We start from the raw sequence: 16,459 nt of genomic DNA on the forward strand, positions 1-16,459 counted from the left end.
TGTTTACAAGATTTCTGAATGAGTGGAAAGGCTGGGCATATCTCAGATCCTGTTTCTTCTTGTGATTCACTGGGTCTGTGGGTGGCAACACCAGCCCACTTAGGTTCGCTGATAAGACAGAGCCGGGCACATGGGGGACACATGATGGAGACTCCTGGCAGGCACGGGCTGGAGCCGGGAGTTGCAGGACCCAGGTCCGTGGGGACCAGCTCCTCTGTCCCCCCTTCTCTGCAGAAGACTGTGTGATGGCTGGGACCCATGTCCCCACCTTGCTGCCAGCTGGCCGGTCCAGCTGTGTGTCCCTGCCCCAGTGCAGAGGGAGTCGGCGTGGCTGGCCAGAAGCAGTCTGGTGCTGGTTCTTTATAGGGTGCGAGCATCAGCAAGATGGGATCCCCCTGCATGGGGGCCCCACAGCCCGAGAGAGCAGGAAAGTCAGGCACACAAATAGCTGGTCATCTACACGGAGAGGCAGGTGCCGGGAAGGATAAGCAGCCTCAGAGTCAGGCTGCTCCCTGAGAGGCAGGTCTCTCTGATGAGAACACTCCCCAGTCACTTGGCTTGAGCTGGGAGTCGTGGTCGAGAAGTTTCCATCAGAGAGGGACATTGGTCAAGGTGAGCACCCTGACGATGCAAGTGGACTTGTGTGACCCCTTCACAGTGAAAGATGCAGGGAAAAAAAGCAACGACTTTGCAGTTGGAGTGGTAAAGCCTCCTCATGGCATTTCTCTCTCCTAATAACTGTCAAAATGGGAAGTGTTTAAAACATCAGCCAGAGGCAAAGATCTATCTGGTAAACTATTGACCAAAGAAAGAGCCATCTCTAAAAAGGAAGGCAGAGCGTTCATTGTGCTTTCATTCTGGTTAAGAGGTGTTTCCTGTGTGGCCCAGTTACGTCATCACTGTGTGAAACGTCATGGGAACTGCTAGTACCGCGGTCATTCTGTGCAATCGGGATCAGATGTTTTCCCAAAACCGGTCCTGCAGTGTTCTGCTTCCCTTGAGAACTTGATATTTATTATAGAAATAAAGCTGTACAAATAGAGCTATAAATCTCATTTTTATTTACATGTGTGAAACACCTATTTAGGAAACAGGCCTGGTGCTGGTTCTTTATAGGGTATGAGCATCAGCAAGATGGGAATCCCCCTGCACGGGGGCCCCACAGCCCGAGAGAACAGGAAAGTCAGATGCACAAATAATTGGTCATCTACACGGGGAAGCAGGCACCGGGAAGGACAAGCAGATCCCACTGAGCCGCAGAGGGTCTTGTCCACCTGGGAGAATCCAGGACAGCTTCACAGGGGAGGGGGCATTGGCCTGGGGCCTAAGGGGGATTTCCCGCAGAAGAAGATGGGAAAGTGAATCCTGGTCGGAGAGAAGGGGGGGCAACCCTCACCCCCTCCAGCCAGAGTCGTAGCCCAACAAGCAGATGCAGAAACGTCGGACTTCTGCTGGGACCCTCAGTGACCGCCCTGCTCCCAGACCAAGGTCATGCTCTCTGAAGATCGTGGCTCATGGGCCTTGCAAGGTCCATCCCTGCTCTGTCTCCCAGCCTCCTGTCTGTCTGCTGGCCCCCGTTCCATACACGCTGCCCTACTGATTTCCAGCTACCCAAAGGCAGCCCAGCCTCGCAGCTCAGACCCCCATGGACTGACTGGTCCCTCTGTGAAAAGTGCTTGTGTGCTCCCATCCCTGGAGTAGCACTCCTTCCCCTCCTCCTCTTCCCCCTACCCCCCCCGCCCCCTCCCTGTCCTTGTCTCCCTCCCCTTCTCCCCTGTCCCATCCTCCCCAAATACAGACCGATCTGAGTCTCCCAAACCGAAAGGGCAACACGCAGGTCAGTAACACATTGATTCTAAAGATACTAAGGATTCACGAATGCTTACTGACACCTGGAGAGAGAGGACGTAACATCTCTGAGAAGACTTAGTTCAGTTCAGTTCAGTTGCTCAGTCGTGTCCGACTCTTTGCGACCCCACAAACCGCAGCACACCAGGCCTCCCTGTCCATCACCAATTCCCAGAGTCCACCCAAACCCATGTCCATTGAGTCAGTGATGCCATCCAACCATCTTACCCTCTGTCGTCCCCTTCTCATGCCCTCAATCTTTCCCAGCATCAGGGTCTTTTCCAATGAGTCACCTCTTTGCATCAAGTGGCCAAAGTTATTGGAGTTTCAGCTTCAGCATCAGTCCTTCCAATGAACACCCAGGACTGATCTCCTTTAGAATGGGCTGGTTGGATCTCCTTGCAGTCCAAGGGATTCTCAAGAGTTTTCTCCAACACCGCAGTTCAAAAGCATCAATTCTTCAGTGCTCAGCTTTCTTTATAGTCCAACATTCACATCCATACATGACCACTGGAAAAACCATAGCCTTGACTAGATGGACATTTGTTGACAAAGTAATGTCTCTGCTTTTTAATATGCTGTCTAGGTTGGTCATAACTTTCCTTCCGAGGAGTAAGCGTCTTTTAATTTCATGGCTGCAGTCACCATCTGCAGTGATTTTGGAGCCCAGAAAAATAAAGTCAGCCACTGTTTCCACCGTTTCCCCATCTGTTTTCCATAAAGTGATGGGACTGGATGCCATGATCTTAGTTTTGTGAATGTTGAGCTCTAAGCCAGCTTTTGCACTCTCCTCCTTCACTTTCATCAAGGGGCTCTTTGGTCAGTTTTTTAGGTGCCTCTCTGTCCGTGAATCATCTCTTTCCTCCAAGGACACGCCTTCATCCAGCACTGTCATGTTCTTGTTTCTCTGCTGAGTCTTCTCAGAAGATCGGGTGTGCAGGGCAGGGGTGGATCTCCTGCCCCGGTGAGAGCTGTGACCTCCTCTGGGTCCTGAAGGCATGTCAGTTGCTCCATAGGCTTGGAGTCCCCAGCATTTCTGGGTCCAGGTTCTCTCCCATGCCCTGCAAGGCTGGTGGCATATTTCGTGAGCTGTGGTTCAAGCAGGTCTTCTGGGACCCCATCCCAAGAAATGAGGGTCCTCCCAGAAGCCTGACTCCTTCCTGGGTGCTCTCATCACTCCTGGGAGCTCTCCTTCCCTGTATCCTCCCAACAGCCACGTGGAGGCGGGGCAGGAGAGTGGGGAGGGGTCCGGTATGAGGATGGGCACTGCCCAACCACCAGGGCATGTGGCTTCAGAGTCCCAGAAAGGAGGGCATGTCCTCTACCCTGACCCACCAGAGATGTATGTCCCTTTCTTGCCGCTCCTTCCCTAAGCCACACAGAGAGCTTCAGGTGCTTTGGAAAATTCCCCATGGACATCATGTTGACAAGCATCCTTCCTTTGTCCTTTCCAGGGGGACAAGAAGCAGGTCATCGGGCACTTGACTCTTCATACAGTAGAAACATGATTGCCCAGAAACGTCAGATGGGGCTTTGCAAGATCTGGCTGTTCACAGTTGAAAGCAGCTGTGGCGGTGTAGGGCGGAGGGTATTTCTGCTGGGGATCAGGGCAGGGCCTCTGCCTGCAGAGCTCAGGGTCCCTGCAGCTCTCATCTGGCTGCTCTGGGTGGCTGAGCTGTCTGTGCAGCAGAGGTCCAGGGCAGGGAGGCCAACAAGACCAGCCTCTAGGAGAGAGGCAGGGTCTCCAGCTCAGGCTGGGGCTCAGGACTGGCTTCCTGGCCCGGGGAGGGGACAGGCCAGCAAAGAAAGGAGCAGTCCCGGGCTCCTACAAAGCCCGAGCTGACAGGTAGCGGAGCAGAACGCAGGTGGGGAGCAGCCCCGAAGTTGGGTCACAGGAACATGGCAAAGGGAGGCGGCAAGACTCAGATGGGCAACAGCTCAGAGCAAGGAAGGAGCCAGACCTCAGAGGACAGGCCCCAGCTCTGGGCGTGGGGGCGTGCAGGGAGGTGCCTGAGTCAGGAAGGCCCTGTGAGCCCACCAGTGGAGCTAAGTCTCACCCATCCCCGTGCTAGTCAGTGGACACAGCGCCTCCCGCTCAGACTGTCAGCAGGGAAGCCGCCCAGGCGGGCGGACGAGGGGCTGGACCTTCAGCCCACAAACCAGGAGCGAACGTGTGCTTCTCCAGTGGGTGTGACCACGCATGTGCGGGCCGCTCAGTGTCTGATTGCAGCAGGTAGACTGCCTGTTGTTAACGGGTGTGTTATTCCGCTCTAGCAGGAAGAAGATGAGATGTGGAAAATGTCACCGAGCGTTTTCCTTCACACGATGGAGGAAGGAAATAGCGTCTACAAAGGTCAGTTTACCAGGCGGGTGGGGTGCCCTTGTTGGGCAGACGTTGACGCCCGGCCATGAAAAGCTTTTGTCATTGCGTACTCACTCAGCCGCGTCTGACTCTTTGCATCCCCGTGGACTGCAGCACATCTAACTTCCCCGTCCGTTGCTGTCTCCCGGAGTTTGCTCAAACTCCAGAGGCTGCAAACATGCAGTTCACTACCAAGTCTGTCTGTCCGTCTCTTAAAATTGCTTTGAGTGGCTTCAAAGCATATAGGTGGTAAAAGAGCAAGATGAGAATATGTCTCGACCTCTGTTCTGTTTTAAACCCCTGAGAGACGTCGGCTGAACATTCTCTTGCTTGGAATGAAAGGGAAGAAGGATTTTCCCTGGATTGTTTAAATTAAGAAAATCAGTGCCGTATGTACAGTAAAATGTTGTAATCCTATTAGCCTAGGACACGTGCCTGCACGCTGACACCTAATTCTTTTGTCCCACGTTCAGAATGTAATCTGGCTCTTTCGGCAAGTGTATGAACTGGCCTTTGAGATGTTCTCATTATAATTTACTGGAATGGTTGTCCAATTCCTTTGGTTCCACTCCACCCTCATGATAAATCCCAAAACAGAATGACCTGCCAGGGTGACCCTGGTCATTAGTGCTATTTGGAAACTCCTGAGAAATGCCATAAGGGTGTGAAGTAGAATATTTCCACGCTTCAGTCACGCATGTGGCTCCTTCTTTCTTTGGCCTTAGCCAGACTGCAGTGGGACTGTTATTTATTTAGTATGTGTTTTTAATTGATGAATGGTTTCCACCCCCAGTTTGTTGAGCCTCACCCTTAGCAACTCTGTCAGAGTCGTGGCAGGTTTGATGGGCTGTCTGGTTCTGTAAAATAAGAATGTCCGTGTCCCTCCTGCAGTTCTCTCGCTCACCACTAGTGGCCAGGTTCCCACTCAGCCGGAGACGCTGAGCTAAGGCAGAAGCACCGGGAAAGGATGACCTCGGAAGGACTTGGCAACAGCTTTAATGGGGGAGGGAGAAGGTCGGAGGGTAAATTAACATTGATCAGGCGCCCACGACATGGAAAGCGTGTTTTCACGCCCATCTCACTTCTCTTTACAACAACCAGGAAGACATAAACATCACTCAGCCTGGTCAGCAGATACAGTCGGAGACCTGCCATCATTCGTGTTGAGAATATCCACTCTTCCCTGTTCTTTTCCAATATGGTTTATTGCAGAATGTTGAGTGTCTTTCCCTGTGCTGGATACTGCAGGACCTTGTTGTTTACCCATCCTGTGTATAACAGTTTGATCTGCTAATCCCAAACTCCCAATCCAACCCTCCCCCACGCCCCCCCACGCCCCCCCCCATGGCAACCATACGCCTGTTCCTTACATCTGTGCATCTGTTTCTCTTGAAGATTAGTTCATCTGTGTCATACTTTAGATTCCACACGTGAGTGGTATCATATGGGGTTTGTCTTTCTTTCTTACTTCACCTAACATGATAATATCCATCCATGTACCTGAAAATGGCGTTACTTCATTCTTCTTATGGCTGAGAAGTATTCCGTTGTATATATGGGACACATCTTTATCCATTCATCTGTCAGTGGACATTCAGGCTGTTTCCATGTCTTGTCTACTGGAAATAATGCTGCTGTGAACACTGGGGTGCCTGTATCTTTTCACACTACAGTTTTATCCAGATACATACCCAGGAGTAGGATTCAGGATCCCATGGCAACTCTATGATTTCTGTCAAGCGTCCGCTCACTCACACATTCACTCAGCAAACACTGGCTGGCTCCAGTGTGCAGGTGCAGTGCTGGCCTGGAGGTGCATGCCGTCAGCAGGCTCACTGCACAGCCAGGGGCTGAGGTGGTGGGCGGGTGGGGACGTGGCACCAGATGGGTGGCTGGTTAGTCTGGCCACACCCACTTCCAAGGGACCTAGCTAAGAATCGTGGTAGTCCACCCTGCAGAGTCACAGGCCCGGCTGGGGTGCCCTGGAACTCAGGGCTAGGCCCCACACAGTAGCTGCCCTCCATCCCAGGACATTATGTACTGGTCTGCACACACCATCTCTTGTCTCGTATTCTGCTTGTGCATCACCAGCCTTGGAGATACTTTCCAGGCCTTTGGACTGTCAGCTCATTTTCTTCTAAAGAGCCCCCTCTCCTGGAGCCCTGCTGGCTGTCCTTGGGGCTTCCTGCCTGTCCCTCCTTCATTCTCCTGTTACTCCCTCACCGTGTGGAGCCCACCCTCCAGGGGGTCCCGAGAGCGACTGCCAGTGTGAAGAGACGTCTCGGGTGCTGGGTACATCTCAGTAGTGTCTTACACTTGAGAAATGGAGTATTCCTGCCACATCAGTAAACACGGGTGTCACAGCCATCAGTGATTCCAGCCCTCCAGTTGTGACTTTCTGAACCCTAAGGGCACTCAGGAAGGAGAACAGTACCTGCTTGGTCTGGCAGCCATCAGGCTGCAGCCACTCCCTACAGTGAGCATGGAGGAACTCAGGATGTGAAACACACAGAACACCGATCCCAGAGAGCTGAGAGGCATATGAAGGAAAGATCTCAGCGAGCCCAGACTCTTGCGTCTTCCTGCACACAGAACAGTGCTAAGGTCCTTGACTTGAGGTATCTGGCTTTCTTTAATTCACAAAAATGCTTTTAACATTCAGACTACCTGCCCTTTGTTGGAAGACTTCTATGTAACCTGACTCTTCCCCACCCCACTCCTCAGAGCAGTTCTCTCAGGGCTACTGGAGATGCTGTCTCGGGCTTGAAGTCCTAAAAATTCCCACTGAGTAAAAACATAACTCTCAACTTTGAGGCTGGGACTATTTTTTAAGTCAGCACACGCCCAAGACTTGGAAAGCCTGGCTTCCTTCACCTCTGATTGTAACTGCTTGGATGAAGAGAGAAAAGTGGGAGAGGGTGAAATCCTCCCCTACCTTCACAGGGAGTCAGGAGCTTGTGTCTAAACTTGATGAGTCAAGAAGCAGATTGGGGTCCACATATCTATACTACTGATACAGTGTATAAAATAGACAACTCACGAGAGCACACCATATGCATGAAATAGGTGACTTATGAGAATGCACCATATGCATGGAATAGGTGGCTTATAAGAATGCACCATATGCATGGAATAGGTGGCTTATGAGAATGCACCATATGCATGGAATAGGTGGCTTATGAGAATGCACCATATGCATGGAATAGGTGGCTGGTGAGAACATACCGCGTGTATGAAATAGATAACTACTGAAAACATACTGCATAGCACAGGGAACTCTGCTCAGTGCTCTGCGGTGACCTGAATGGGAAGGAAATCCAGAAAGGAGGGGGTGTGTGAAGAGGCACAGCTGATTCACTTTGTTGTACAGCAGAAACTAACACAACATTGTAAAACAACTATACGCCAATAAAAACTTTAAAATAAATTATTGGAAGAAAAGGCTGGGACTTAAGAAGCAGCAGCAACAAAGTGTGTTCCCTAGATGTTATCCTTCTAGATGACAGCCGGAAGGGCCCAGTGAAGCTGGACCTTCACATCCTCCTCCCGCGGGCCCTGTGCTCTTCCTCCCGCAAGCCGCGCACACTCACACCTCCAGGCTGTCGTGCCTTCTGTTCCCTTTGCCTGGAATGCTTGTCCAGGCCTCCCCTGAGACCCAGGTGGGATGACAGTCTCCCGCCTCACCTGTGCCCATCCCAGAGCCACAGTATTCACCTCTGCCTGACTTCCAGGGGTGTGTTTCCATCTCCCCACGGCAGGGCAATGGGTCTATGAGAACCGGGAAGGTATGTCGGTCACTCAGTCACATGCAACTCTTTGTGACCCCATAGACTGCAGCCCACCAGGTTCCTCTGTCCGTGGGATTTACCAGGCAAGAATACTGGAGTGGGTAGCCATTTCCTCTCCAGGGGGTCTTCCCAACCCAGGGATCAAACCCAGGTCTCCTGCACTGCAGGCAGATTCTTTCCTGTCTGAGCCACCAGGGACAGGGCATGAGTTTCATAATTTATGAATAGATCAGATTTATGGATAACTCTGAATCTAGCCAATGCATTTTAAATGAACAAATGAACGTAGGAATAAATGCCCTTGGACAGTGTAACTGGAAGGCAGAGTTTTTTTAAAATTATAATTGTTTTAATACTGTCTGGCTTTAAGGTACTGTGTTATTTTGATAAAAATTAATTTGGGGGACATCTAACATTCCTATGGGAAGCCCACAGACCCACACAACAAAGCTGTTGAAACAGCCCATGCCTTGTGTGTGATTACCCTGTAATTCCATCAAGGCTGAGAAAACTACCAGCTGCTCGGGAGCAGGAGGCATGAACCGTGATTTTACTCTCTGGCTGTTGGGGTATTTGATGAGTTATCTGGCATGTCTTTGGTAACTTACAGAAATTCAGTGTCTTCATCTGAGAATTCTTTTCCTAAAACTCAAAGGCTTTCCTTCTCAAAGGAAGCATTAGCATTTTAATCACTGATATTATGCCCCCTCCTCGGTCCACTTCTGAGCAGATGAAAACTGCCCCAGCCCTGGCTTCTCCCACTCTCAGATTAAAAACTCGTTCTCTGCTACAGGAAAGAGCGGTCGGTTGTTTCCCTTTGAGAGCATGGATAGCTTCCTGCATTTATAAATGTCCATGAAATCCTCGAAGGGGTCAAGACGTGCCCTGTGCAAAAGTGTCATGAGAAAAACAACATTTCAGTGGAAAACGAGGTCCATTTACGTCACCTCTAGTAAAACCCACGAAGGCTGCTCGGAAGTGCTTTATCTGTAAATCAGAGGCACAGCTCGAGTGCGGATGTCACAAGGTGCCACTGCTTCCACATAAATAATCGTATCTTGCTTTCTTTTCTGTTGAATATTCTCTGTTCCTTTCACTATTAAATGCATTACTTCCTGTCTTATCTATCCCCTGAAATAGCAAAGCAGCTTCCTTTGAATAACAAAGTGGTTTGCTCTAAAAGATCTTAATGAAGCAGGTGGGTTTTGCTGGCAGAGATTTAATCATCAACCAAGATTCAGTCGTCATCTGTTAGAAGAGAGTTGTTATTGCTGAGTGTTGTTGTTGTTTAGTTGATAAGTCATGTCTGACTCTGCGACCCCATGAACTGCAGCCCGCCAGGCTCCTCAGCTCATAGGATTTCCCAGGCAAGAGGACTGGCATGGTTTCCCATGTCCTTCTCCAGGGGATCTTCTGGACCCAGGGATCAAATCCACCTTTCCTACTTGGCAGGCTGAGATGGTTGAATGGCATACTGACTCAATGGACATGAGTGTGAGCAAGCTCCGGGAGTTGGTAATAGACAAGGAAGCCTGGCATCCACGGGATCGCAGAGTCAGACACGATTGAGCAACTGAACTGAACTTGGCAGGTGGACTCTGCCACTGAGCCAGCACAAAAATCCCAGTGTTGTTGACGAATAGAACATTTTAGCACAGTTATATTTTCAAGGGGGAAAAGTTACCATTTTAAACCCATAAAAAAGAATTTTAAACCCATGTTATTCCTACATTTCAGAGTTTTCCCTCACTGTAAGCTTATGTAGATTTCAGAAAATGCACAGAGAAGGAGCAGTTGCCTTCAGTTCCATGAGTTAACTGCCCTTCATGTACGCACACCTGACAAGCTCACTGCAAAATCCCCCTTCCAGGGGGTCCAGGCCAAAGAATAAACTCTCAGATATTTATGACTTAAGATATTTTTTCACATCAAAGGAATGGTATAGACCATGTAGTTAATGAGTTCTTGCCCTGACACTGATGAGCAGGATAGCTGTCTCTTGCTAACACTTTCCATGGGAATGACTATTCAAAATGATGACTCTTCAGAGCCAGCTTTCCAGCCATTTCCTGTGTGCCCATCCCTGCCGAACCTGGTCCCCATCTGTCTTGTTTGGGTCTCCTGCCCCTTGGGACCCAGCAGTCCCAGGCTGGCTACCTCCCCCATTGGGGTGGTGATTCTGCTTGAAGTGGAAGTCACTCAGTCGTGTCCGACTCTTTGCCACCCCATGGACTAGACAGTCCATGGAGTTCTCCAGGCCAGAATACTGGAGTGGGTAGCCTTTCCCTTCTCCAGGGGATCTTCCCAACCCAGGGATTGAACCCGGATCACCCGCACTGCAGGCTTATTTTTTACCAGCTGAGCCACCGGGGAAGCCCAAGAATACTGGAGTGGGTAGCCTATCCCATCTCCAGTGGATCTTCCTGACCCAGGAATTGAACTGGGGTCTTCTGCATTGCAGGCAGATTCTTTACCAACTGAGCTATGAGGGAAGCCCTGATTGAACTTTAAAAAAAAAAAAAATTATTTGGCTGAGTCTTAGTTGCAACACACAGGATCTTTGATCTTCCTTGCAGCGTGTGGTTCTTTCTATTGTGGCATTCAGACTCTTAGCTGCAGCATATGAGACCTAGTTGCCTGGCCAGGGATGGAGCCTGGGCCCCCTGCACTGGGAGTGCAGAGTCTTAGCCACTGGACCACCAGGGAGGTTCCTTCCCCTTGACCTTTGACCCTCACCTCTGACTGGCATCCGGGAGGCACACCCCCAAGCCCCTCCAGCCCCATGATCACATCCCATTGTCTGAGCCTCAGCGGTGGCTGGGCCACCTCTCACCTGGCCACCCTGCCGGGGAAGAACCCATGGGTGCATCAATTTTATGAAAATTTCACCACTTTTTCTTATAAATTCACAGTAGTCACCCTAGAAAAGATCTGGGCACATTCAACATCTTTTTCAAAAACCTGCCACTGAAACTTTGCATCACTGGTAGATGTCTCCTTCCTATCTTCCTATGATCAGCCAAGGATTGGTGGAGCCCTGTGCAAGCCACACTGCCCTCGAATTAGCTGAGGGGAGACTGCTAAGCCTGAGAGCCCTCGCCAGGCCTGTAATCCAGACAGGCCAACCCCTCTGCCCAGCCAGCTGTCCAGGAAGTGAGCCGGCCCACCAGACCTGTGTGAGGTCAGTAGTTTGCGATGATCCTCTTCGGCTTCCAGAAACCTCCCTGCCAGCCTCTGGGAGCAGCGTCAGGGTGTCCCCGCAGGGCTTGTGCAACCGACCCACACTTTTGGAAAATCGGGGCTCCCCGTCTCCCTCCATTTGTATCCTGTGTGGTCCTGACTCTGACCCCTGTAAGAGGACATGCCCCGTGGTCCTGTGTCCTCTCTTCCACTTGCTAAAAACAAGTGTTTTTAAGTGTTCTTAGCACAGCCACTGTCCCTCCTGGCCCCTTGCCCCTTTGGGGTGGAGATTGCTAATAAGCAAAGGACGATGTAGGACCAGCAGCTGGTAAGTGGTAGGACGCGGGATCTCCCTGATGGGTTCCCCCCGGCCGGAGCTTGGGGCCATTCCCTGCCTGGCTGTCCATTCTTGTGTGTCTGCCTCTCGTGGCCCTGTTGCTCTGTCGCCCGGGATCTGCAGTTCCCACCATGTCTCATCCCTTCTCCTTTCCTGTCTCACTGCTTCTGCTCCACCCCTGGCCTCTGTGATTTACCCAGAGAGTCCACCCTCCTTTCTCATCTGTGTGCCCACTTGACTCTCTTAAGAATCTTCTCTGCCCTCTGCCTACAAGGTTGACCGCTTGGCTCCCTGTGCACCCAGACATGCATTTCTGTCTGTGGCCACGACTGTCCTCTGGGTGTTGAGTGTAAGTGCCAGCCCCTCCCTACTTGGTCAGCTGTGTCAGGGGACACACTCCTGTCTGACCTCAGGATCAGTGTTCGTAGGGGAGACCATGCTTGCCAAGCTTACACCCTGTCCCTCACCACCTGCTGTCCAGACCCCGCACGGGCCCCCTTTCTTAGTCATAGCCATTGTCAGATGGAGGTGGGCTGCCCCGCAGTCCTCGACTGCCCTCCTGAGTTGAGCAGCGTCAGTGCCCCCAGGGACCAGCTCCCAGCGAAGTGGCCCAGCTACGTGGTGGTTGCAGGTTTGGTTCCAGCAGATTTTCATCACAGTCTGAACACAAATTCAAGGAAGAGATCCCTTCCCCAACTGGCGAGTCTTTTTCCCCTGGGAGATCCTCCAATCCCACGGCCAGGATCCAGGGGTCTGCCCCTCTGTGAACATTCGGAATTCCCCTTCTGAGAAAAGAGCTTTATTTCCATTTATTCCAGTGATACAAAATTACCCTTATTTCCTCTAACCATCCTCCTAACTGCCAGGGTAAGGCCAAAGGGACATGTAAAATATATATGATTTCAAAAACATCCCAAAAGTAATGCAAAAACACAGCTTTTGAATTCGTGATGAGTAATGGGTACTTGTGTGTTTAGTGTTGGCTTTTAATAGGGGCCAAGGGAAATCATGGGTAAGCTGGACTAGCAACAAAATCTCTCCCATTTCATTGAATTATTTGAATAATAGAACGAATGGAAAACGTATTACAGAAACAGTCACCTATAACTGCATAACCCCATAATTACTGTTGTTGTTGTTCAATCGCTAAGTCATGTCCGTTCTTTGTGACCCCATGGACTGCAGCATACCAGGCTCCCTTGTCCTTCACTGTCTCCTGGAGTTTGCTTAGATTCGTGTCCATTGAGTCGGCGATGCCATCCCACCATCTCATCCTCTGTCATCTCCTTCTCCTCCTGCCTTCAGTCTTTCTCAGGGTCTTTTTCAATGAGTCATCTCTTCACATCAGGTGGCCAAAGGATTGGAGCTTCAGCTTCAGCATTTCCAATGAATATTCAAGACTGATTTCCTTTAGGATCGACTGGTTTGATCTCCATGCAGTCCAAGGGATTTTCTAAAGCCTTCTCCAGCACCACAGTTCGAAAGTATCAGTTCTTTGGCACTCAGCCTTCTCTATGGTCCAACTCTCACATCCATACGTGACTATAATGGTACAGAAGAGTACCATTTGTTTCATACTTCATTATTGGAGCTTTTCACATTAGCAACTTTCTTCTTTATTTTTTAGATGTTGTATAGGCACAGTTCTTCCATTTGGAAAGTGGAAAAGAAAGACATAGGGTAGAAGATTGAATTTGTGTTACATTTCACGAAACTGCCTTTGTTAGTCTTCATGTAGAAAAAAAAAAAAAATCGTTTTCTTTTTCTTTGTCCTTCTGGAGTGCAGACCTGTGGAAGAATAAAGACGAATCGTGGAATTTCCCGCAGGACTATGACCCTGAACTGATTAAGGAAGACAAGCGGAAGGAACTGGAGTCAGAGATCAGAGTGCAGGTAAAATGGCCTTAATGCTGGAGGCCTAGTCAAGTCTTCCACTGCAGCGCTTCTTTATCACGCCCTGTTAGCGACCTACCCAGAATTTAAGCTGTTTCTAAGTTCGCAAAGAAAACACAAAGCAGGCAAATTCACCTAAAACAGAGTATCTTTTGTATTGACCTAGGTGGATGAGCTGATGAGACAGGAACTAAAAAACTTGAAACTAGCTGTGAGCAGAGAGAAGGAACTGCCGGCCAGACAAGGAAAGAAGAAAGGAGGTAAAAAGGTGAGTGACGCTTACGCTCGGGAGACGGAGGGTAGAGCTGAACGGTGACCAGGAGCCCGGCCCCAGAGGCCAGGGTCGGTCCAGGTGTGCCGCAGGCAGACCCTGGCTGCCCTGGGCTGCTTTCCAGGAAACGTGCCTGCCTGTGGAGAGCTTCCCTTGGTCCACTGTGCATCGGTCCACCAAATGCATAGCCCTCAGGGCTGTGGGATCATAAATGGGATAAATCCAGTCTGGGAGTGACCTCTCTGCCCTCCTCACTGCAGATCCGTGGTACCCAAGCCCACAGGCGGGATGAGATCTCTCCAAGGAGCTAGGACATGTGCCTCAAATGCCCACCTCCCTGTAGAAGATCTGTGGGGGAGGAGGCCAGTGGCAAAGAGCAGGTTCTTGGAGAGTCAGGGAATCTGATGAAATGAATTTTAAGTCTCCACTCATCCATCTACCAGTGGTTTAGAGGCCAGTCAGATCCCAATATTCAATGTTATGTGCTGGGTCCTGTGAGATAATAGAAAATGCTCCTGTTGGTCTCTGCCCCTACTTGCTGGCGTGGAGCTCCTGCAACCCTTGTAAATTCCTAAGTGGTAAGTGCACTGGAAGCCTCTTTCGTTACAATGAAGCAATTCTAGGTGGGTTTCTGGGTGGCTCCCAGGTTGGGGCTTGTTCCCACTGGAAAGACCACGCTGCGATCCGAAGCCTGGAAATCACAGTTCCATCCACCCCGTTCCCCAGAGAGGGCAGAGGAGCTGGACATGGAGTCAATACTTGATCGTGCCCGTGTGAGGGCGTTTCTGTAAAACTCCAGTAATCACGGGCTTTGGAGAGTTTCCGAGTGAGTGAACACAACCACATGCTGGAAGGCTTGCTGTTGTTCACTCTCTCAGTTGTGTCCGACTCTTTGCGACCCCTTGGACTGCAGCACAGCAGGCTTCCCTGTCCATCACCATCTCCCGGAGTTTGCGCAAACTCATGTCCATCATGTCAGTGATGCCATCCAAGCATCTCATCCTCAGTCACCGCCTTCTCCTCCCACCTTCAATCTTTCCCACCATCAGGGTCTTTTCAAATGAGTCAGCTCTTCGCATCAGGTGGCCAGAGTATTAGAATTTCATCTACAGCATCAGTCCTTCCAATTAAAATTCAGGATTGATTTCCTTTGAGATTGACTGGTTTGATCTCCTTGCAGTCCAAGGGACTCTTTTAAGAGTCTTCTCCAACACCACAGTTCAAAAGCATCAATTCTTCAATGTTCAGCCTTCTTTATGGTCCAACTCTAACATCCATACATGACAAGTGGAAAAAAACACAGTTCTGACTAGGAGGATCTTGTCAGCAAAGTGATGTCTCTGCTTTTGAATACACTCTCGGTTGGTCATAACTTTCCTTCCAAGGAGCAAGCGTCTTTTAATTTCATGGCTACAGTCACCATCCGCAGTGATTTTGGAACCCAAGAATATAAAGTCTGACACTGTTTCCATTGTTTCCCCATCCATTTGCCATGAAATGATGGGACTGGATAGCCATGATCTGTTTTTTTTGAACACTGAGTTTTAAGCCAGCTTTTTCACTCTTCTATTTCACCTTCATCAAAAGGCTCTTTAGTTCTTCTTCGCTTTCTGCCATAATGGTGGTGTCATCTGCGTATCTGAGGTTATTGATATTTCTCCCAGAAATCTTGATTCCAGCTTGTTCCTCATCCAGCCCGGCATTTCACATGATGTACTCTACACAGAAGTTAAATAAGCAGGGTAACAATATACAGCCTTGACATATTTATATAACAATATACAGCCTTTCCCAATTTGGAATCAGTCCATTGTTCCATGTCCGGTTCTAACTGTTGCTTCTTGACCTGCATACGGGTTTCTCAGGAGGTAGGTACGGTGGCCTGGCATTCCCATCTCCTTAAGAATTTTTCACAGTTTGTTGTGATCCACACAGTCAAAGGCTTTGGCATCATCAATGAAGCAGAAGTAGATGTTTTTTCTGGGATCCTCTTGCTTTTTCTGGAAGGGCACCACACCCCAACTTCATAGAGAAGCTCCTATGCCCAGGACCCTCCCAGACCTTGCCGTACACACCTCTTCATCTGGTTGTTCTTCTGTGTCCTTTATCGTGTCCTTTGATGACCTGATAGTTGTGTTTCTGTGAGTTCTGTGAGCCACTCTAGCAAATTCATCAAACCCAAGGAGGGGGTCGTGGGAAATGTAGATTTACAGCCGGTTGATCAGAAGCACAGGTGACAATCTAGACTTGTGATTGTCATTTGGAGTGGAGTGGGGGCGGTTTTGTGGAATATCACCCCTCACCTATGGGATCAGACTCTGTATCTCCAGGTCGACACTGCCAGAACTGAGTTAGATCGTAAGAGCCCCAGCTGGTGTTGCAGAAGGTTTCTTGATGGAGGAAACCCCCACGCAACTGGCATCAGAAATGTGGTGAACGTGCTTCCTGTGGGTCCGGAGCCAGCTGTGCCTCTGGGGCCAGGATACTCCAGGCAGGGGAGCTGGCGGGGTGTGGGCTTTCTCAAGTTCCCGCGGTCCATCAGCCCTCCCTGGGGCTCATACACTCCCTGAGTTTGTCACACTCTCAACTGCGTTAGTGATTGTTTGCCAGCCCAGGGGGATGTGTGGTGTCTTTGCAGTGACTCTATACTGAAGCCTTTTGTGTTGATTTACAGTTTACAGTTTTACAGCTTACCTCTGACTCTTCAGATTAACACCTGAATGTCCTTCATGCACCTCTTCTGAGCTTCCATCATGGTAGCCCAACGCATGCTTAGTCGC

The 16,459-nt window shown here is 50.0% G+C and overlaps 1 protein-coding gene across 5 annotated transcripts in view; it reads left to right on the forward strand.

The window, feature by feature from the left end:
- IQCA1 (IQ motif containing with AAA domain 1) overlaps positions 1-16,459 on the forward strand; it is a 184,209-nt gene that overhangs the window by 93,547 nt on the left and 74,203 nt on the right. For 3 of the 5 annotated variants that reach the window (XR_011255947.1, XM_069584679.1, XM_069584693.1), the window contains 3 exons: positions 4,123-4,201; positions 13,302-13,408; positions 13,575-13,676. Coding sequence is in view for 4 of the 5 variants with exons in the window: in XM_069584679.1 (XP_069440780.1) it covers positions 4,123-4,201; positions 13,302-13,408; positions 13,575-13,676 (288 nt within the window). In the remaining variant the exon portion in view is untranslated. The remainder of the gene's footprint in view (positions 1-4,122; positions 4,202-13,301; positions 13,409-13,574; positions 13,677-16,459) is intronic. The other 2 variants (XM_069584688.1, XM_069584699.1) reach the window with 1 other exon arrangement.

This window comes from Ovis canadensis, chromosome 1 (assembly GCF_042477335.2).
Source record: "Ovis canadensis isolate MfBH-ARS-UI-01 breed Bighorn chromosome 1, ARS-UI_OviCan_v2, whole genome shotgun sequence".
Lineage (NCBI taxonomy): Eukaryota > Metazoa > Chordata > Mammalia > Artiodactyla > Bovidae > Ovis > Ovis canadensis.